Here is a 22,343-nt window from a genome sequence, read left to right as displayed (position 1 = left end):
CTGGTGACAGCAGTGTGAACAGCAGGTTCCTCACAGATACCAGGAGAGGTGGGATCTCCAAAGTGATGTCCTGTATACCTCAGATCCCCTCTCCTCTTTGTGCACTGGCTTAGCCTCAGAAAAGTAGTTGCAATGTTCATTTGCACTCCCAAGCTCACTATAAGGTTGGACTCAGAAATATACTTTTGGTATCCTGGCTATGGCCTGTAATAATGATATCAATGATATATGAAAAGATAAAACATACAGATTTTTTTTCCCCCAGCATCCCCTTCCAGCAGTTTGTGGCTTAGGAGCTTCCTATCTCTAATGAAAAGTTCTGTGAAAGCTGAGCAGCAATAGAAGAAAAAAATAGAGTCCTGTAATTACTCCAGCCAAAACCTTAAAGAATATTTTCCTGCCTCTACTACTTCACCTTTCCTGGCAGTTGCACATCTTCATTAATAAACTGTATATCTCTGTAGTATTCTTGGTTGAAATAGAAATTTCCAAGATGTTATTTCTGCTCTAAGGTGCCTCTACCTGCCAGTTTTGCTTTTAAAAATTCATTTCTCCTTTTCCAGAGTTCTGAGAGATAGGCAAGCAAAGGTACACAGCAGCTATTAGTGCAAAACCAATCTGTAGTGTAGGAAAGCAGATACTTTCTGACTACAGACATCCTCATCACCAGCAAAATAGTGTTCTTGTCAAGATTGCTGCTGACTTTTTTAAAATCCTCAGAAAAAAACACACCATTCATGGCATCTCCACAACCTCAGAGAGGCTGCAGAGTCTGTGCTTCTCATAAGAGCCATGGATTTCCTCCAGCAACGGCTCAATATGCACCTGACTCCCATCTCCACCCACTTTCCACCCTGCTCTTTGGGATGCTCTGCATCAGGTAGAGGGCAAAATAACTGAACCAAGCTCTGGATTTATCTGCAATCATTTTGATGTGTTTCTCTTCCAGATATGTGCATTGCAACAGCAATTTCTCTTCTTATGATTCTGATCTGTGCAATGGCTACATATGGCGCATACAAGGTAATTTAATTATATTTGATGAAGACATGAATCAAGTGAAATGTAAAACCCTGTAGAAACAAAATTAAGAAAATTGTTCTCTAATGCTGTCTTGCTTAGCTGTTTAGCTCAAAACTGAGAGGGGAAAAAAAAGTCAGAGGCAGCAGAACTGATTGATTAGATTGATGCTATCCCAGAGCCCTGTGCTGCAGGTAGGAAGAGTGCTCAGCTGTGTCAAGTGCCTGCAGTTTCAAATATCAGTAAGCTCTGGGCAAACTGGGAATTCAGATAACTGAATCTTGTACCTACCAAAGTTAAGGGATTATTTTCCCCATTCACCTGCCAAACCTGTGCTTTGTCCCAGTATTATTCCTATTGATTAGGGGAGAAAAGTATCATGTGGTTTCTAAATATCCTAGTATAATGGGTTGTGGGCTTACACCACACATATTATTGCAGATCAGCAGCCAAACTGGCTTGGCCAACCTTTTTGGCCAAATACCCTATTTCTTTTAGCTTATCTAACACTGCATTGTGTCAAATATTCCTTACAGTTTCATGCAGAAAGGCATATATCCTTCTATTTTAACCTGTGGCTGTTTTTGTTTTATTTCCTTTTTAGCAACATGCAGCTTGGATCATCCCTTTCTTCTGTTACCAGATCTTTGACTTTGCTCTCAACACATTGGTTGCCATCAGTGTACTTGTCTATCCCAGCACAATTCAGGACTACCTCCGCCAGCTGGTAAATCAGTCGATGTTCACAAGCCTTCAAGGTGGGGGGGAGGGAGGAGAAATGTGCAAAGTGCACTGTTTGTCCTCTATTTCTATCCCACGATTTGCTGTTGACTTACTATGCAGTCCTTGGAAGTCCTCTCAGTCCTTGCTAGTGTGTTCAAGATCTCTTGCAAGGTTACATTACTTATTACAACATTTGTGCAGAGCTCTGGAGTTCTGCAATATCGTGGAAGCTCTCAACACCACTTCATTTAGACTGAGACTCATATTGCAAGACATAGATAATAAATAATTGCTTTTGGATTCAGAGTTATTGTGTTCCTATACATGGCTTATTTTTGGTACTATTTCAAGGATGTTTTATTGCTCCTTTTAATTCATTTTGTGGCTTTAATGCAGATTTCATTAGGCAGGAGTTCAATTCAATGTAGGTTTCGTTTTGCTAAAGCATATGTTTGGATCCTGTCTAATGGACAACCAGAGGTTCTCTTATTGCTGTGGTCTGCTTTGGCCAAACATCCATAGCCATTGTGTAGACTTACAGGGTGTGATTATAATCACCTAACATAAAGACAAGAGCCCATGACCCTCTGTCTCATCACAGGATCACATACCATGTCCAGCAGGGTTCAGGTGGAGTAGGAGTTCTCTCAAGAAGCCAACAGTGCAGCTGTCTCTGAGAATCTGCCTTGAGAACCGGAATACAGATTATCTTGGCTGTGAACTTTGTTATGTGGATGGGAAACTAGTTAGGGCAGTATAAAAAGTGTTCCACAGGTGTTCCCCAGGGCTCAGTATTGGGGCCAGTTCTATTAATATCTCTATCAATGATCTGGACAAGGAGATCGGCTGCACACTCAATAAGTTTGCAGCTGACATCAAGCTGGGCAGGAGTGGGCTTGAGGGTAGGAAGGCTCTGCAGAGGTATTTAGACAGGCTGGCTGGCTGGGCTGTGGCCAATTGTATGAGATTCAATAAGGCAAAGTGCTGGGTCCTGCACTTGGGCCACAATAACCCCATGCAGCACTACAGGCCTGGGGAAGAGTGTTTGGAAAGCTGCTCAGTGGAAAAGGACCTGCAGGTGCTGATTGACAGAGCTGAATATGAGCCATCAGTGTGCCCAGGTGGCCAAGGCCAATGGCATCCTGGCCTGTATCATCAATAGTGTGGCATCAGGGCCAGGGAAGTGATTGTCACCCTGTACTCAGCACTGGTGAGGCTGCATCTGGGCCCCTCACTACAAGAGACATTGAGGTGCTGGAGTGGGTCCAGAGAAGGGCAGCAAAAGCTGGTGGTCAGTCAAGAGCACAGGTATTATGAGGAATGGCTGAGGGAACTGGAGTTGTTTAGCCTGAGAAAAGGAGGCTCAGGAGGGACCTTATTGCTCTCCACAGCTGCCTGAAAGGAGGTTGTAGTGAGGTGAGTGTTTTCTCTTTTCCCAAGTAACAAGTGACAGGACGAGAGGAAATGGCATCAAGTTGTGCCATAGGAGGTTTAGGTTTGGTATTGGGAAAAATTTCTTCACTGAAAGGGTTGTCAAGCACTGGAACAGGCTGCACAAGGAAGTGGTGGAGTCACCGTCCCTGGAGGTATTTAAAAGATGTGGCACTTACTTAGGAACATGGTTTAGTGGTGGACTTGGCAGTACTAAGTTAGCAGTTGGACTCAATGATCTTAAAGGTCTTTCCAACCTAAATAATTCTGTGATTCTATGAATAACAGATAATAACAAACAGCAAGCAGATAAGTAGCCACACAAATCTGCTGGAAGAGGCAATGTGTCAAGCCAGAGGAGCTGGGATGTGTCAGAGGCCTGTTATCCTTCACCTTATTTAACACTCACTTGCATTCACAGCTGCTGGTACACTAGAAGAGCAGCAGAGGAATAATTCGAAAGGTTCTCAGAAATATGAGTGGAAAAGAGCAAATTATGGCATTTTGTCAAGTGCTTGAAGCTGGCGCTGCCACTGACTGGAGCTATTCTGCCCATCTTTTGCCTTCAGTTCCTTGCTTCTGCATCAGTGCCAGCCCTGCTCATTTGGCAGCACAAGCATCTGTTTGGCTGCAGGAATTCTCCCCTCTTCAGAGCAGGAGTTGTAACCAGGTTTTACTCAGTTTTGGTCGCTGTGGGAGAACATGAGGGGTGCAGGAGCAGGCTGGGAGCTACACACCAAAAAGCCCCTGCTCTTCTGCTGAAAACCTAGTGCCACATCTAGAGCTGGCTCACTAACAGGGTAGAAAGTAGCTGATTCTCCTGAAATGTCTGCTAAACATCACTGTCATTCCCGCAGATAGAAGAAATAACAGGCCCTTCTGTAGCAGGCCTTGAAAGGTGTTTGGAACAGTGCAGCAGAGCACAGTGTGAGCCACGTTGGGGCTCTGGAGCATTAAAATCTCTGGTTGCACAAATCTCTGTCTTGCTGTTGTAAAAAATTTTCTGGACTGGTAATGAAATGCGGCAAGACTTCAGAAGTGCTAAACTGTCAGTGCGCAAAAGGGCAAGGGGGATTTCCAGGATAATTATAGGCTGATTAGCCTGACATTGTTACCAAGCAGAATAGTAACAGGAGGTCTGAGAGGAAAGTCAATTGGTAGAGGATTAGAGCAGAGGAATATGATTAATGGTTGCCAACATGGTTTCAGGGAAAATCAGTCCTGCAGGCAAACTCATTTTCTTTCACTGACAGGATTACTGTCTTCATCAATAAAGATGGGCAGGGGCATAATAGACTTCCGTAAGACATTTGACGTTGCAGCATGATGCTCAAAGCAACAATAAAACACTAGATCAATAAAGGATGTATCAGATGGATTAAGAAAGTTTAGCTGGCAGACTGCAATGGGTTATGGTCAAGCTGACCATCTGCCAAAGAGTTTCTATTTTGGGTAGAGGAACGTCTCCAGGAATCGGCAGTGGATTTCATGCTCTTCCTGACTTCGATTAATAAAGTTGGTATCAAACAGGCCATTCACAAAGGCTAATGTCAGCCTTGGGAGAGCTTCCCCAGGCTCACTGTCCAGAGCAATTGAATTCTCTAGCTGGAGATTGCAAGCAGGAGCCTAATCTGTGTCATCCTCTGAAAGACCCTATCCCTGCATTGCCCAAAGTGAGCACATTGGCATTTCACAGAGGCTGTATTTGTGACTTTTCCCAGCAAAATCGCTTCTAATATAACCCATGGCTGACACAGAGATTAATGATGAAGTAAATAACAGTAAGGACAGAGCCATTAATCAGTGAGTTAGAGTGACTGAGAGCCTGAGTTCAGTCACTAATGGGTGCTACACTGTTAAAAGCAAAGAAATGTGAAAACATGAGGAATACAGATGAGCATGCTATGGCAACTGTACCTGGGATGCAGTGACCCTGTAAGTAGTCTAGGGAACTAAGTGTCAAAACAAGAGTATCCAGGGTTTTTTTTGCTGTTTGCAGAGACCATTTGTGGACAGATAACTATATTTGTGAACAGATAAAAACCAGCAATTAATAGTAATAGAGAGACTTCCTTTCTCGCTTGGTGACATAGGTTTCATTTGTCTGTTTATGGTGTCTGTTTGCAAAACAATGCTTAAAAGTTGGAGAACATTTAGAAAAGTTCCCCCAAAAACTTTGTAAGATTGGTATATATTGAAGTATGATGAGAGTCAGCTTTTCCTGCTTCCTTTACTGAGAAAGGTGACCAAGAGGTGGTGCCATTAGGGTTTTTGTATGCAGAATAATGAGGTATTAAAAGGCTGTTTAAATTAGATGTAAGGCACAGTGAGTAGCTAAAAGCTAGTCCAAATTCAGCTCATTTAGAAACAAGTAATTTCTATTTTACCATTCACAGTGGAGATTAGTGGTTGTCAAAAACTAAAAAGAGCTGTAATGAAATTTGTACAGTTAATGTCACCTGTTAACGAAGTTTTGAAGCTGTTCTGAATCTGCTTTGAAGCTGTTTATGCCTCCTGTGTCTTAGCTGTAGTCCCAAGCACAAGCAGCTCAGCAGAAACCCCTCATACCTTTACCTGGAAGGGCTATATCAGTTGGCAGAAGGTTGGTGTGTTTGGTTCAGAGCAAATACACTGTGTCTGAGGGGGAAAAGCAAAAGGGAGAGAAGATCACATCCATCGGTATCATACTCACACACACAATGAGATGAAGCTAAACCCAAGCTTTTCAAACTTTTAGCAGTAATGCTGTCATTGCAGTCCTAGCACTCAAACATTGTTAAACAAACAGGCTTGTACCTGTGGACTTGTTTCCCTATCTTTTAATAATGCTTATGGTAGATAAGTTTGTCATCTGAAACACCATGTTTAGAACAAGACTGCAGTCAATACCCTTGTACCCATAGGTGAGACCTGAGTTGTGCCAATTGGGTGTGATCCCTCCTGATGATTTATAAATTAGCCCTAGAGTCATCTTGATCTCACCCCCTTTGCAGAGGTCTGCCAAGGTAGGCAGAAAACAAGGGTTGTATTTCTTCCTGGCATTCCCGCATTTTTTGTTCCTCTAAAACTGCTTTGAATTTGGTGCATGACATTTTAGGGAGCACAGCTCCATAAGGGAAATGAAAAATCCTGATAGTTCTTCAAATCCATTATCCATATTCTTCTTCTGGAAGAAGGTATGCATTATGTGATGGAATATATTTGGCAATCTTAGAAGAACATTTCTTTCTTGCTCAAAGGTGAATACTCCATGTCTTTAACAGTTTCTACTTCCCTATGTTAGCGTTTGGGATTATATTATCTATTCACATTGGTGCACATCTCCTAGATTTCAGCCTACCAGTGATGAGTTACAAGCTGCTGTCAAACCCTCTATATACTTGTAGCAAGATGATCAATAAGTGCCTACCAGTAGGTGAGGCAGAGCATTAGCTGAAAATGTTGCAATTGTAAAATACAGAACATCGTGTTCACAGGGTATTTGGTAATGTCAGCCTATACTGGCTGCTGATTTCAGAGGCACAACTGTCTTTGGAAACTTTTTGTTGCCTTTTAATACCCAATTGAACACAGGTGTGCCACCTAATTCCCATAAATTGCAAAAGCATCTGAGCATGAAAGGTCATGTAAAATAAGCAGATGTTATAAACTTGTAAACCTCATGTTTGAAATGTGTGGCGATGATGTGGTGAAACTTTCTGAGGGTAGGGTTATGTTGGACATCTTGGTCATTATCGCTGTCACTAGAAAAACAAAAACCTTTACACATGGTAAATCCAGAATGTGTACATCAAAAATGATTTTGGTTCCTGCAGCAGTAATGTGCTAAGGCAGTTTGACCTAAAGCACATTTCTTTAGCCACACTAAATCTTTGATATATGGGCTTTCTTAGGTCTCTAAATTAAACACTTCACCTTCTGTCAACTGATAACAGTACATGAAATGAATTGAAGCGGAGGTGCAGAACAGGCGAGTCTGCCACCGAGTAATGCAAACTTGGGTTTTATTAAAGTACAGGCCTATGACAGTTCATCTAAAGAAGATTTTAGAGTATATTAAATAGCTTTTCTATGGGACTACCTCCAGTGTTACTATTTAACAATTCAGGTGGTTTCAGTATGCATTTCAATCCTAGGGGAAATATCTAGAGAGTGTAAAAGACATTAAATCTGAAGAAATGTTTCCTATAAACTAAAGCTTAAACAAGGAATATCCTTCCTGACATTCTTAACACCATTTTATAATTCCAAAGAAGTACTACTAACTTCTAGCAGAGCTTTAAAAGTTCTGCAGACACGTTACCATTTTCTTTCGGGTTTGTAAGATGTGAATACTCAAAGGACTGTAACTGCTGAATGAGAATCTGTGCCACCTTTTTAAATGGATTTTTGTGGTCTGAGGGAAGAAAAGCATTATGCAAGCAGGCTGAGGGAATGACAAAGTGCTTCAGCCTTGAACTTTTCTTCTTGTGCATTTCTACAATATTGATACAGTAGAAATATGATTTCCATGCAAGTTTTAGATTCTTTTTAAGTCCCTAATAGAGGTTTGCTATGTATAATTTTTTTTCGAATGGAAAATCGACCAGGTATATTATGCATGCTGGCCTCTTCATGTCCATAACAAGGTTATAAATGACACTTTAATTATGAAATTAGTATGTCAGTGCCACACTACTACAATGACCTCTTGTTTGTATGGAAAATTTCATCATGTCCTGCTGCAAAATCACTCTTATGAAAGCTCTTGTCTCCCACACAGCAATCTTGGAAGCTCTGGGAGGGACTGCTTCAGTTTTCCAGCCTGCACCCAGAACTCCCAGGCACCTGTGGTGGGGGTGACTGCTGCATGGCTGCAGCACCTGCTGCCTTGCTGGGGCTTGCTCAAACCTTGCATCACTTCAGGATAGAGACGCAGAGAGCAGAGGCTGAAGGGAACAAACTGCAGCATTTGTTCCTCATGTGCTCTCCTGGCTTGTGATTCTGGTGCTAAATTACTGTCTTTTCACGTGGAACACTGCTGCTGTAAGGAAGGGCCAGGCACTGCTCTACAGCACATGCTGCTCCTGGCTTATAGCTCATGGCTCCAGCAGATGTTCCTTCTCTTCAAGGTAGCAGGAACTTTCTCGGTCATTTTCCTGCCCTCCTCTCAGCCCCATGCAAATCCCAGTTGAGTTGACATCTGGAAGCAAGCATTTAGGTTATGGCCAAGACCCCAGCATGCAGTCACCAAGTGTTTGACTGATGACTGGTTCCCAGAAACCAGTGTGTAGGAGGACCAAAGCCTCAGTAGGAGTTTTTATTACATTCACAAACTAGTTTGACTAGTTTTTTAATGGTCAGTCAGTATAAAAAAATCGTTTTGGAGCAGTTTTATTGTCACTGTCCTTAACTGATAAAACTTTCTAACCACGGGCATGGCCTCCCTCCTGCAAGCCGGAGGGCAAGCTGTGGTGTTAATACTTACATTTTCTGCATATAAGGTTTGTGTTTATTTTTCAGTTCATCTTTTCTTGGCATATACTCTTGCTTTCTTGATCTCTGGGTGACTGCATCCACTATATTTAGCTATAACCCTCTGTCAAAAAAAAAAGTAAAAAAAGAAAAGCAACTTACTGAATTATACCAAGCTAATGTCTTACAAAAGCTGTAGCTCAACAAAGAAGATAACATGATAAAAACTCCAGCCATGAAATTCAGTACAGGAACAGAAACATTGCTGTCAAGAAGCGGAAAATGTGCTTATGTAATGTTATCTGCAAACGGTTACAGCTGCTGTTGATGTTAACCACTCTGAACAGGTCATGGACACGCTAAATAAAGAGCCATTCTCACTAACATCTGTCCACAAAAAGATGATTTCCTGATTCACTGGGCTGAGTGCTGGTGTAAGGGGTATTAAGGGGTTAGTCTCTATTTACATCATCATCGCCAAGAATACAGTTATAGCTTGGTCTAGTTAATTGTCCTGACAAGGATGCAGAGCTGGCCTGGTTAAGTAATTAGACCTGTAAGGGAAAAGGGAGTTGTGTGTGGAAGGAGCTAATGCATTCAGTTATAATGAGCTACTGTTGCGGCAAAGCTATCTTTTGTGAACAATGGTTTCTTCTAACCGAAACAGGAACTTGTGCCTTGCAATATTTCAAACCGATTTTGAACATTCATTTTAGAGGGTGTGTTTTCTTGAAGTAGTAACAAGGATTACAAGGTACTAAAACATCTTTAGAGGCAGTTTTTCAGCCAGGAATCTTAAAACGTTTCACAATTGTAAATCACTAGAGCCTATGCTACGTGGAAAGATTAGTTTTGTTACCTCTATTTCATGTATGAGATAAGAGAAGAACCTGGGGCACATTTCAGTTTGAAATCATGTCATTGCTCCACTGTAGGAGCCATTCCTCCTTGGGGCAAACACTCAGACAGCAGCACTAACAAGTGTCCTAGAGAAGTAGTCCAAATTTAGCCAAAACAAGATGGAGCAGAATAGACAAAATGTCTTTTGATCAAATATTTAGGTGAAAGGATTTCACTGTCCAGCTTTTCCTGCTTTGATTTTCTGGCAGGAACTGCCACGTTGGCAACCAGTGCCAGTATAATGATTACTTAATAAGTACAGGACTTGCCTGCCACTGCCCATGATGGCAGGTTTTCTGCTGCAAAGCTCCCCAAGAGATGTCCTTTGCCAGTCTGTGTCAGATACAAACCCAGTGTGCAGAGAGAAGACAGCTCACACCACATACAAAGCAAAAAGTAAATCCTCAGCCCTCCAGGAAACGTTTGGCTGCTGAGCCTTCCCAAAGTGTCCCAGCCAAACTCACTGAAACTGGTTTTTGGTGTGGTGAGCTCCTGATTTAGTAGATCACAGAAAGTTTTGTGAGCTGTTTATATAGAGTGCACTAATTGAATGGCTCCTGATTGACTTGTGAGATTAACGTACAGTGGTTTGCTTTTTGCTTTTGCAGCCCACCAATTTTCCCTACAAGGAAGAGATTATGTCTGTGAACCCTACGTGTCTGGTCGTGATTATCCTCCTTTTCATAAGTATCATTTTGGCTTTTAAGGTAAGTACATTACTGTGTATAATGTCTACTTCTGGTCCTGGATGGAATGTCCCTTGCTTGGGGAACGTGGCTTTAAAAGAGATCTTGGGAACTACAGACCAGGCATCCTGACAGCTGTACAAAGCATTATGGAAAAAAGGCAGAAAATCTCACAGACAAACACGTGAACATATGGGCCTCCATGGAGAAATGTGATGCTGTAGGGGCAACTCATAACATAAATCCTTTGAAGGAGCAGGTTGTTCAGTGGACAAGGGAGAGCCTGTTGATACAGACTTCTTGTTTTTTCAAAAGGTCTGTGGCAGAGTCTGTCATCAAAGGCTTTAAAGACCACCCTCAGATGTGTAGGGACAAGAGGAAAGGTCATCTCACAGACAGTAGCTAGGAAATAGAGAATAAGGATAAATCATTGTTTTTTACAATAGCGAGACTCATGCTCATAAAAGATCTGGGAAGGGGAAGGAAATCTACAACAACACTGTTTTGCAATGTTATTCAAAGCAGAGAAAACAGCCAAGAAAGCTTTGCAGAAAGAGCTCATGGCACTGAGTGATTGGGCAGTGAAATGGCAGAGAAGCTCAGTGGTGATAAATTCCAGGTGGTGGGCACAGAGGAAGCACAATCTTGTTTTGCAGACACTCCAGTAGACTCTGAACTGAGCATGACCACATGGAAAAGTGATCTCATAGCTGTAATAGCTAGACCTGTGAAAATATTAGTTTACTGCTCAGTTCTGATCAACCAAGTAAATAAAATGCTAAGAATATTAAGAAAGGAATAGAAAAAACAGAAATGTAAAGATTTCTTTGCCAGTTTTGATGCCTACCACCTCTGGAAGTATGCATTTGCTTCTGGTGCCTTATCTCAAAAAGGACGTTGTAGAGCAGGTAAATAGATCCAAACAATCCCTCCTGGGTGGGACAATGGAAACAACTGTCACACAAGGCAGCAAAAGGACACAGGGGAGTGATGATTTAGTTGCTGTTACATAAACCTCATGAATGAGACTCTAGCAGTGGTAGATACCAGATAAAGGGGAGATGTAGCATCACCCAGCACAGCCAGAAAGGGCTCATGTGAAACCACTGAACGAGGTTTCTGGTCCAGCAAGGCCCACCCCCACCTGCTGTGCAGGTCAGAAGTCCAAAAGGAGCTCAGAATAAGATCATACAAATCATCATATGAAAAACAACCACCTGTGGCTCAACAAGTCCCTGAGCCTTGGACCTCCAGCAAAGTACGCTGGTATGTTTGCCCTCTTCTTGCACCCTTCTGCAAGTTTCTCACAGTGCAGTGCTGCCACTCTTGTATTTCTTGTGTTGGGTTTTATTTCAGAATAGGTCTTGCTCTTGCTCTGCAGAACAATTATGCATTAGACTAGAGAAGTCCCGAAGAGACACAGCGACACCAGGGATGTTGCTTCCAGACAACACATTTGACAACATGAATGTTATTGTGACAAAAGAGGTAGATTAGGTTATTTAAGATACTTCAAAATGGAAGGAAAAGAACCCCAAACCAACAAACAGGGTATTTTAAGGTACTGTTGGAAGTGATCTTCACTTTTTTTCTGTCATTTAGAAATATAATTTAGCCTTCTGGCTTTATGTGTTCACAGCCATACAGCTGATTTTTTTGCACCTTTAAGAAATATGAATGAATGTGATAAACACATAGATGTGTCAGGTGCCACAAGCGATGTGCTCTTAAATTTCTCAGATGCAAGCATTAGCTCATTTCTGCCCCAGGCTGGGCTGGTATTTTGTTGACCTAAGTATGGCAGGGAAGTTCTAAGATTATAAAGAAAAAGTGGAACTAAAATTGGAATGGCAAAAATACTACAGAAGAAAGAAACCTAACAAATAGCAAAAAAGACTTAGTTTTGTTTTAAAGTGGTGAACGCAGATTTTATGTTTTTTCCAAGAGTATATGTGGTTCATATAATGCTCATTCTAGCAACATATTATCATGCAAATGAGTCACAAAAGATATGACTCATGCAGAAACACATGCTAAATTATAGTTAGCATTTTCATTTGAATTTCTTGTGTTCCCAGAAGAGCTGCTATGCAGATTTATGTAGTCTGCTCCATGAAAAGAAAGCTGGACACGATGAGATGCATCACACTTTATCACTGATAGACTTAACAGATGGTACCACATTTATACATTGAAACTGAAAAGGTACTGTGAGTAAAAATATGCCTGAGCTCCCTCTCCCTCTGGAGTTCAACTAGAAATAAGGAGAGAAACCAAAACATTGTAGCCTAGGAAAAGCTACAGTAGTAAAAGCTGCTTTCAGCTGGTGGGTAATATGAAACAGAATCACATAACTCCTTAGAAACATTTGGCATCATTATGCTTTTTTTTGAGTGAAGCTACATGTAAAGGAAAGCACTGTTGAGCAGAAACCAAGATATAGCAGTATAATATGGTGGGTTTGTGCTTTGCAGTAATAGGATTATCAAAAGGGAAGGGTAACAAGAGAGGGTAGCTAAAAAGGGAGCCAGCTAGCACTTGTCTTTTTAGTCCTTAGGATTTACTTGGATCTGAAGCAGCTAATGGATATTCCAAGTGCTTTCATGCAAAATCTTTTTCAGGGTAGACCAAAATGTGTTATGCCATTTACTGTGTTTGTTTAGAAACTGAACCAGAGTTACATACCATGTAACATATGTGTTTCCTATCTGGCTGAGGAAGGACATCCAGTGGCACAAATGTATTTATATACATGTACACAGGATTTCAAAGAGCATATGGCCAACACGGTGGTTCTTGAATCATGCCTTCCTTTGCAGCTGGTTTGGAGAACAGGGGCTTCGTTTCCTCTCGCCAGTCCCAGCTGCTGAAACAGAATGGTTGAGACTTCAACCTTTCCCTCCTCACGCTGAGCAAAGATCCCCAGTCTCAAATGAGCTAAGCTCTGGTGACCACAAACACAATCAGAACAAGTTGCCCTGAGTACTCTGCAGCTGCAGAATATTGGACTCTTTTTTTCTGGCCCTTCTTATACTGGAAAGGAGATAAGAAGAACTAGTTACCAGTGGGACAGATAAAAGGTATTCCAGTTCAGTGACACAGGCTGGTCTTCACCAAATGCAATATTAACCCTGTTTTCCATCATATGCCTATAACCTGCATGTACAAGGTGTTGAGCTTGGAGATGAAACCACTCTGCATGCTCTGGTATCATCAACACATGGGAAAGGGTAATGTAGAATGAAGTTCTATGCTCACCCTGAGACATTTCATGTCTCAGCCCAAGGGGGATTGCTCCTGGCAGGGAGAACCCTGACGAGCAGCACATCACCCCAGTGTCTGCTACCTTCCTGCAGCAATGATGGAGCAGCAGTCATGACACAAACACAGCCCTAATGGCCAAACTCTGATCCCTGCTCCCGGGAATGGCCAACACAGAGCCATGAGGTTGCCACCTGTTCTAAGAAAGCCTGGGACAGGTCCCAGCCCAGGGCTTGCTGGTGGCAGGGTTCTTATATGAGAAGCATCTGTAAAGCAAGGGTCATTTGCTTTAAATCATATATGTGTATGTGTGACTTGTGAGCCAGTAGATGGTGTCCTGGCCCATAACCATTGCATACCAGTGGTTTGACATCATTAATTCTTGCATTTCTGTACAACTGCAAAGAAATGCAAGATTTGCAGCCTTTTTATACTCACAAGATAGTGAGAAGCTTTATTTGCAGATTTCATTAGCACAGCAGCCCACTGTTTCTCCTGCAGCACCAACATGTGAAATACACATGGTTGACTTGTCTGCCATTAGCTTCCATCTGAAATCTTTGTATAAATTTTGTTTTGTGTAGAAATCTTTATCTCATTTTCACCAGTTACTGCACATCAGCCCAGCTCTATAAATAGAAAATTCACAGCAGATGGAAGAATAAAATGGGACTTGGTGCAGAAAGCTCCATACCCAAGGGAGCTCTGTCAGGTCTGTGGCACTCACCCTGCGCTTGCTGCCAGCGAGGGAGCAGCCCAGAGGGCTGCCTTGACCCAGATAGGCAGATTTCTTGCTGTGTTACAAGAAACAGTAGGATACAGCAGCTTCTAATTTCCACAGAGAGGCTGGTCAGTCATCTGGTCAGACACATGTCTGATAAGCAGAAGTTGTGCAGTACATTACTTTGTTATGCTGCTTAACAAGTGCATATGCAGTAACAACAGCAAGAGGCAGGGTTAGAAATTTTTCTGGGTTTCAGTTCCTCAGGGGCTCAAGTAATTTCTCACCATTCAAAGGGGAAGACCGAAATGTAGCAGAAACAGGCACAGTTTCCACATTTAGCCCTTCTTGTGCACCCTTCCTTTCACATGGTGGCTGCTTGGGGCTGCCCCCAAAAGGTGGCTGTCAGCAGCCTGTGCGGTGGTATGCAGAAACACCTCTAAGGATGGATTAGGCTGCAGTGATTTAATGCCTTTACACAGGGCCTATTCCAAATGAGAATATTGGTCTCCTGAAAGAAAAATTGATATATTTATATACTGCATGTTCAGCCACACATTTTAAAGCAGTATTTGAAAGCTCAGCCAAGTTTTTCAGAAAAAAGAAAAGGTAACTGAGCAATCCCGTAGAACAGTGCAGCAGCATCATTAGAAAACAATTATTAGGAACAAGTTTAAAGAAGTTACAGGTTGAGGAAAAAGTTTCCATGACTCATGATTTGCAGGCCAAAGCACTTGGACAAGTACATGCTCCAAAAGCTGCTGTTGCTCTCAGCTGTATGTGGGTCACTGTCTCAGAGCCAATTAACTTGGTGTGTGCTGGCTAATGACCTCTTTAATTCAAGGGCTGGAATGGACCTCACCCACTGAGAAACAACCCGTGCATGTAGAAGCAGGGCTGATTAGAGCTAGGGCTCAGAGCTGGAAGAGCTGTAGGAGCTCATTGTGGGGTTAAATGTGTTTTATTCATCACATGTAATGGAATTGGAGCATTTAAAAATAAATCTCCTGCCAGTGTCTTCCAGATAAGCCTGTATTATCTGAAATGGGGCTTCCCTCAGTTTGGATTTTGACAGGAGTATAGAAATTGGTCTGCAAATAGGGTAGGCTTAATGTAAAGGATGTCTTACAAAGTCGGGTGTCTTGGGTTCAGCAGTAGCAGTGATTTTTTTCTCCTTGGTAGCTGGTGCAGTGCTGTGTTTTGACTTTCGGGCTGGGAACGGTTGCTGATAGCAAGTGTGTTTTGAGTTACTGCTCAAATGTTTGGTTTGTCCAAGGACTTTCTGAGCTCATGCTCTGCCAGGGAGGAGGGGAGGCCAGGAGGAAGGAGAGGCAGGACACCTGACCCAGGCTAGCCAAAGAGGTATTCCATACCATAGCACGTCATACCCAGTATGTAACCAGGAGTTACCTGGAAGGGCTGGAGCTCTGGGGGGGATGGAGGAGGTATCAGTCGGTGCTCGGTTGGGCAGAGTGTGAGGTGAGTTATGGGTCGGTGGCTGGTGAGCTGTTGTATTCTCTTCACTTGTTATTGGCTTTATCATTATTATTAGTAGTAGTAGTAGCAGTAGTGATTTGTGTTATACCTTAGCTATTAAACTGTTCTTATCTCAACCCGTGGGGGCTACATTCTTTGGATTCTCCTTCCTAACTCTCCGGGAGTTGGGGGAGCAAGGGGGGGAGTGCGTGAACGAGCTGTGCGATTTGGGTTTAAACCACGACGTCAGGCTATATCCCCACAGAAGGGTACTGTATTCAGTCTCTGTTCTGTACTAGTTCTCATGCCTTTCTCAGCACACAGAATCTGAGCATTGAGAGCTACTGAACTACTTATTACTATTTATAATTAACAATGGCATTTTACTTAATTCTGAAAAAGATGCAGTTTTCCATGCATATGCCTTTGCTCCACTTGTTTCAGTAGCCTGGGGCAGGTTTTAGTAGCTTACGCTGTAGAGCCAGTCTCACCTTCCCTTTGGGACTCTGCTGCTCCAGAAGCCTTTTGCTCTCTCCATTTGCTGGTCAGAAGTACTGGGAAGTCTGCGACACCTCCAAGTCACCCAGGCTCTGTAAGATACCATAGAGAAGAGGAATCAAACTTACTGGATTTCAGCCAGTTCAGCCCTGGCTGAAAAACCTTCCTGATCTGCAAGAGAGCCATCAGTGAGTCATGTGGCATCCTGAAAAACACAGCTCATGTGTGACAGCTCTGGAGAGGGAGGAAGCACAGGGCAGCTCAAAAGGATAAGAGGCTTTTGGAAGGTCATCAGTGCAAGTGAGTCATAGAAGTATGACTCACTCAGTGAGGCACAGATGCAGATCCAATCAGCGCTGGCAGATTAATTTGCACTCGCTAGGTTTGTGAAAGAATTGCTATGCGGAACCTACTAAGTAAAAATATAAGTTGTGTGCTATCAAAACACATTGTTCTCCTCACTACTGTCATGTGTGACTACATGGGAAGCAGAGAGCTCCAGAGGGATCTGCTTAGTCCCACCAGCTTTGTCCCTGGCATGCTGAGAATCTGATTCTTGCTCCTCCATATGTGTTACTGCCTCCTGTCTTTCTCCCAGTCACTTTGCACGCCTCTGCTGGCCCAGACTGGTGAAGGAGATGATAGACATGAGCACTTCGCCCAACCAGTTCCAAAATAAGTGGAGAAAACTAGTTTGTTTTTTTTTTGCCAGGGAGCAGCTCCACCCAGAGCCAAGTGAGCTCCAAGAACAAAACCAGCGAAGTTTATGATTCTGTGGTAGGAGCATTGCTACAATAGCAGTTTGCTTTGCTTTATACAGGAAAAAAGGAGAATAATTTGTAATAGTGGTTAAAAGGTTAGAAATAATGTCAGATTTCAATTAAAACTTTAACACTGGCATGTTCCTCTAGACAGGCAAGAATAGGAAGACCCCTGACCATTCCAATCATATGGAATACATTGATTTAATGTCAGATTAAGTGAAAGAAAGTATTAGAACAATCAGCTGATATATAGGATCATCACAAAGTCATTGGCCAGGTCAGGCCAGGCCAGAAGACAAGGAGGGTTTCCTGTAATTTGCTGGGTGATTCTTTGGTCCCCAGCATGTTTGTGCTCTTTCACTGGGGTTTGCTTCCAGTTTCTAATACTGTTAACCCCCAGTTGATGATATTTAAACATCCTTCCCATGGAGGAATACAAAACTGATTTCTGTTCACTTTTTGTTGCTGTCCCTGAGAATTCTGCATACACAGTATCACCTCTTTTGCCACAGTCTAATTTGTGCCTTCATTTTATGTAGTAAAACTCACCTCTGATGGTACCCAGTGTCCCATACACAGTAACGCAGTGCCTGACTGAACTCATCTCTCTATTTCTAGAGAGGTGTAAGAAAGAAAGACAGCATATGTGACCTGCTCGTTTAAGGAAAATGGGGGTTATATACACAAAATGATGTTACTTTAGCTACATTCAGGCCCAAAGAAACCTCTTCTTTTCAAATCAGTTAATCTACCTGAAGAATATTACTACTACCTGTAATATCAAATATCTGGAATAGTAAATTTCATTCGGGTGGTCTAGGTTGGTGTATCTCTGCCTAGATGGAGCATCTTGTAGTGCAACACAAGTATCCATAATCACAGAACCATATAATCACAGAATGGCTTGGGTTGCAAGGGACTTTTAAAGGTCATGTAGTCCACCCCTCTCTGTGGACAGGGACACCTTTCACTAGATCATGTTGCTCAAAGCCCCATCCTGCCTGGCCATGAACACTTCCAGGGATGGGGCATCCACAACAACTCTGGGCAACCTGTTTCAGTGTATCACCACCCTCACTGTAAAACGTTTATTCCTTTTGTCTAGTCAAAACCTTTTCAGTCTAAAACAATTGTCCCTTGTCCTGTCACTACAGGCCTTCTCTCTCCAACTTTCTTAGAAGCTTCTTTTATATATTGAAAGGCTACAGTAAGGTGTCCCTGGAGCCTTCTCTTCTCACAGCTGAATAACCCCAACTGTAATTATGAGTAACAGTGTTGAATTACTCACAGAGCCCCTACACATACTTACAGTCAATGCAACCAGCAAAGTGACTGTCCCTTGCTTCTAGAAGGCTCATATTCTTATTTATATAAGAGTATAAATGCTCTAACAGGGAACTGCATAGTTTATTTTTCTGCACAGAATTATAAATCCCTTTTCTTTTCAGGGTTACTTGATAAGCTGCGTGTGGAACTGTTACCGATACATTAACAGCAGAAACAACTCAGATGTGCTGGTGTACATTACCACCAATGACACTGCGGTAAGGATGTTAGATCACAAACATTTGTCTAATATTATATATTTAATAGCTTTAGTTTACATTAAATTCTGACTCCTTAGTTAACCATATTCATTCTTTTGAGAGTCCTCGTCTGCTGGTTATGTTTAGACTTGGGATTCAACAGGCTGGTGTACTGTGGTTACAAATCACATCTACTGCTATATACTGCTTTTATTTTAGGTATACAATTTGTTAAAGAGTCAGTGTTAAGCATAAATTACAGTTTACCTTGTGGCCACAGGAATGGCCCCTAGTTCTGAGCTCTTCAGCTGTGTGATGGTCTGGACACTGGAGGGGAGCCTGATTAGGACCCATGGATGCCATAGTATACACATGCTGTGAAATGTGGATTTCACTGTAGAAATTGTCATTTAGGACACTCAGCATCTGATGTAGTGCTTTACATGCTCACAGAGAGGAGCTAAAAGGCAACAAAAGTTCAGGGATTCATCTCCCAGCACATGATGGGCTTTGTATAGTAGGGAGGCAGAATAAAAAAGGAGATCAACATGAAAGGAATGAATAAGCAGGTTTTAACCTCAAAGAGTGGAAGGTTCATTTTATAGGTTAGTGATGACATGGGTACATGCAGAGCTTGGCTGGTAAGCAAGGTCTTGCTTGTTGTGGAAGGCACTGAAGAACACAAGAAGAAAGAGTCCCTGGAAAGAGCCAGTTCTGTTTGCAGCAGTATCTCTGTGGAGCTGCTCGGTTCCACCCAAGCTACACTGAGAGCACTGTGCCAAATCGGTCCCCGGGGTGACTCCACTGGCTTATGTAATGAGGGTCTTTGCATCATTTACGTAACAGAATGAGAGCAGCATGAACTCGGTCCTTTGGATCATCTGGGTAAAATTTGAGGATTGCCTTCCTCAGGTTTTCCTAATCATGGGTGGTCTCCACACACTGAGGTATTAGACTTCAACTTTAGACCACTGGAATGAGTATTCCTTTGCAGCTGCAAAAAAAAGAAAGCCACTTAGAAAACTATTACTATTTTTGCATTAAAGCTCTAACTCTTGCATAGTTACTTGTCTTCAATACCCGGAGCTTTAAGGAAAGCGTAAAGTTTTACAGAATATGATCAGAGTTGGCAACCAAGTCATTTAAGTATAAAAATACGGGTTTATTGAAAGCTAAGAAGTATTTACTACTTTCTTTACTGGGATTTACTTTGAGTAAAACCAGGATGTTTATGTGAAATGATTTTGATAGCTCTTTTGTTCAGCTTGTGGGTAGCTGTAACTCATCTTCAAACACTGCTAACCGTACAGCCCACAGAACTGGCAGGCTCGGTGGTGGGACAGTGTCAGCTGCATTATTTTGAAAACTAAATTTATTAAGGCTTTTTAAAAGCTACATTAAAACCACTTGCTGCCTTGGCAAAGGAAAATACTTCTTTCAGAGATGCCTGGTTAACAAAACCTCTCTTGGCACTTTTGTAGTTAGTAATCACCAAAGTGCTCTCAGCTGTCTCCTCATCTTTAAAGCACTTATGTTTCTGTATGAATGGAAGCCATTTTATCTCATTTACAGATGACATATTCTTGCAGTGATTGTTTAAATTAATTTTGCTTATCTTGATCTTACAAGACAGCTACAGAAGGGGCAGGTTTTGAGAAATGCTGTGCATTCCTAGCTAGTGCCCTGATAATTTGGCTCTTCTTTCCTTAATATTCACACTTCCTTAATTTTAATATGGTCTTGCATTCAGGTATGATGCATCTGTGGTTCATTCTTTCTACATCAGTTAAATGAGATTAGGTTAAATACTTATCATTCTCCACTGTGAATCCAAAGATTGTTATTCCCTTCCTTTGCCCCTCAAATCAGATTCAGAAAGATACTTTTTTTCTATGTCTACATTGAGAGACATCAGCAAGAACCCCTCTTCAGATGACTATAAAAAAGTAAGCTCAATACAATGGACAAAAATGGTTTCAAAATGAAGTGTGGAAAAAGAGAGCTTTAAAAGTCGAGTGCAGAGGATCTTTGAGAGTTCAGGACTCTTGAAGAAACCTTGTGAAATTATGAACTGCTGTGATAGGTCACTGCTATCTGTTGAATTGTATAATATTCCTCCAACACTCAAGTGTGCTTTTGTATTAAAACAATGTTTTCTTATTTTTATTGATGCTGGGAAACTTCTTTTGGTAGGGCTCCTTCACACCGACATGCCTCTGAATTCTAGACTACCGGGTTCTTAAAACATGTGGGTCAGTCTCTGCTGTTTTGAAAGAAATGTCTCATTTTTATAGACTCAAAACTACTACATGAATTCAACAGAGCTGCAGCTCATTTCTGCAGGGCATATTCTCAGCTTCAGGATGTTTTTTTGATATATACTCGTCATCATCATTGCTGAAAGAATACCAGTCTGTACAAACAGAGGTGAAGATCTAAGCTTAATTATGGGACTGGGCATAAGAGCTACAATTAGACTAACAAGCTTTAAATATGCCCCAACACTTCCAAAATCTAGAGATCAGATCCCACCTAATATCTCTTGCGCTGCATAGTAATTGATGTATCACATCTACACTTTACACACAATTTTTTTAAGTTATTAGGTTTGCAAGTGCTAGACACTGTATTACAAAGAAAAAAGCATTTAGAATAAAGTTTAGGTACAGGCTACAGTATGGGTTAGTTTACTGCCAGGCTTAAAAGATCTAGTTTATATATTTGCATGATTAGAAATTCAGAATCTTTCTCCAGTTGCATTAATATTTTCAATGGAGCTAAGAAATTTATTACTCAAATGCTTTATTATTGTGTCTTCTAATTTTTAGTGGGAAAGCTGTCTTTGAAAAATACCTTAAAACTAAAATGTATACCTTAGTTCTATTATAATTTGCATTCAGAGGAAAAAAAGAAATCTCTGCCTTCAATAACATATCATCAACTGATTCATCCTTGAATTCAAAATTCTATATACCTGGAAGATTTGTACTGAAAATGGAAAAGGAATGGGTAAGCCCTTGTCCTCTACTAACTCTAATTACACATGATTTAATAGCCATAAACAATTACATTCATGTTATGGCTATTTGATGGTTGTAGTGTGCCGTTTTTTGAAGGGAGACTTATGTCTGTTGTAAGAGAAGACATGTCACCTGCAATAGCTATTTTTATCTCAGGTCTTTTAACATCTTGGAAAAATCAGATTCTTGGATCTTCTATTGCCAGCTAAATACAAATTTACTTATACCTTCATAAGGATTATTATTTTCCCTCTTCTGACTTTTGAACTAGAAGTTGCCTGTTTTACCTGGTCAGAACCCTTGACAAGTATATCTTCATTTTAAATGGAAATAGGACATTAATGACTGAGCTTTTCTCAAGAAGAACAGTCAAATCCTTGCTAACTGGGATGCTGTGGCATGAGAGGCAGGAAGGATCCACATTTACTTGCTGGCTGCAGGAGGTGTGAACCCTTCTGAGATGTTTACATTACAGGTCTCTTAGGAAAGTAAGAAACTTCTTTAATATAGAGCACTAGGATTTGGTTCAAGAGAGTTAGAAATTGTGATTGTATGTAATTGGTTCTCCAGTCCAGGAAGCTGTTCTGAACATAGTAACTGGATTATCTTTTGTTTTACTGCATTTCTTAATTTACCACTGGCAAGGTGGGTAAGCACATTTACACATCACATTGGATGTGATTTGATTAGGAGAATGGACAAGTCCTTAAGCACAGCCGTGCAGACCTGTTTTTTTGTTACTTGGCTCTCTGCATTCAGGAAGTCCTTGGCTGATCTCACAATTAGTTTCCCCCATTTCTATCTAAAACAAATTCATTGTGACTCTGTAAATTCATGTTGGGAGCATCTCAACAGCAGTATTG

The 22,343-nt window shown here is 41.6% G+C and overlaps 1 protein-coding gene across 1 annotated transcript in view; it reads left to right on the top strand.

The window, feature by feature from the left end:
* The window catches only part of LAPTM4B (lysosomal protein transmembrane 4 beta), a 61,594-nt gene that overhangs the window by 22,586 nt on the left and 16,665 nt on the right, over positions 1-22,343 (top strand). The window contains exons 3-6 of the mRNA XM_005150880.3: positions 950-1,023; positions 1,625-1,747; positions 10,137-10,235; positions 18,383-18,478. Coding sequence (XP_005150937.1) covers positions 950-1,023; positions 1,625-1,747; positions 10,137-10,235; positions 18,383-18,478 — 392 coding nt within the window. The remainder of the gene's footprint in view (positions 1-949; positions 1,024-1,624; positions 1,748-10,136; positions 10,236-18,382; positions 18,479-22,343) is intronic.

The sequence above is a fragment of the Melopsittacus undulatus genome, chromosome 1, assembly GCF_012275295.1.
Source record: "Melopsittacus undulatus isolate bMelUnd1 chromosome 1, bMelUnd1.mat.Z, whole genome shotgun sequence".
Lineage (NCBI taxonomy): Eukaryota > Metazoa > Chordata > Aves > Psittaciformes > Psittaculidae > Melopsittacus > Melopsittacus undulatus.
The sequence above is the reverse complement of the archived record's forward strand: the minus strand, read 5'-3'. Positions and strand labels throughout refer to the sequence as shown.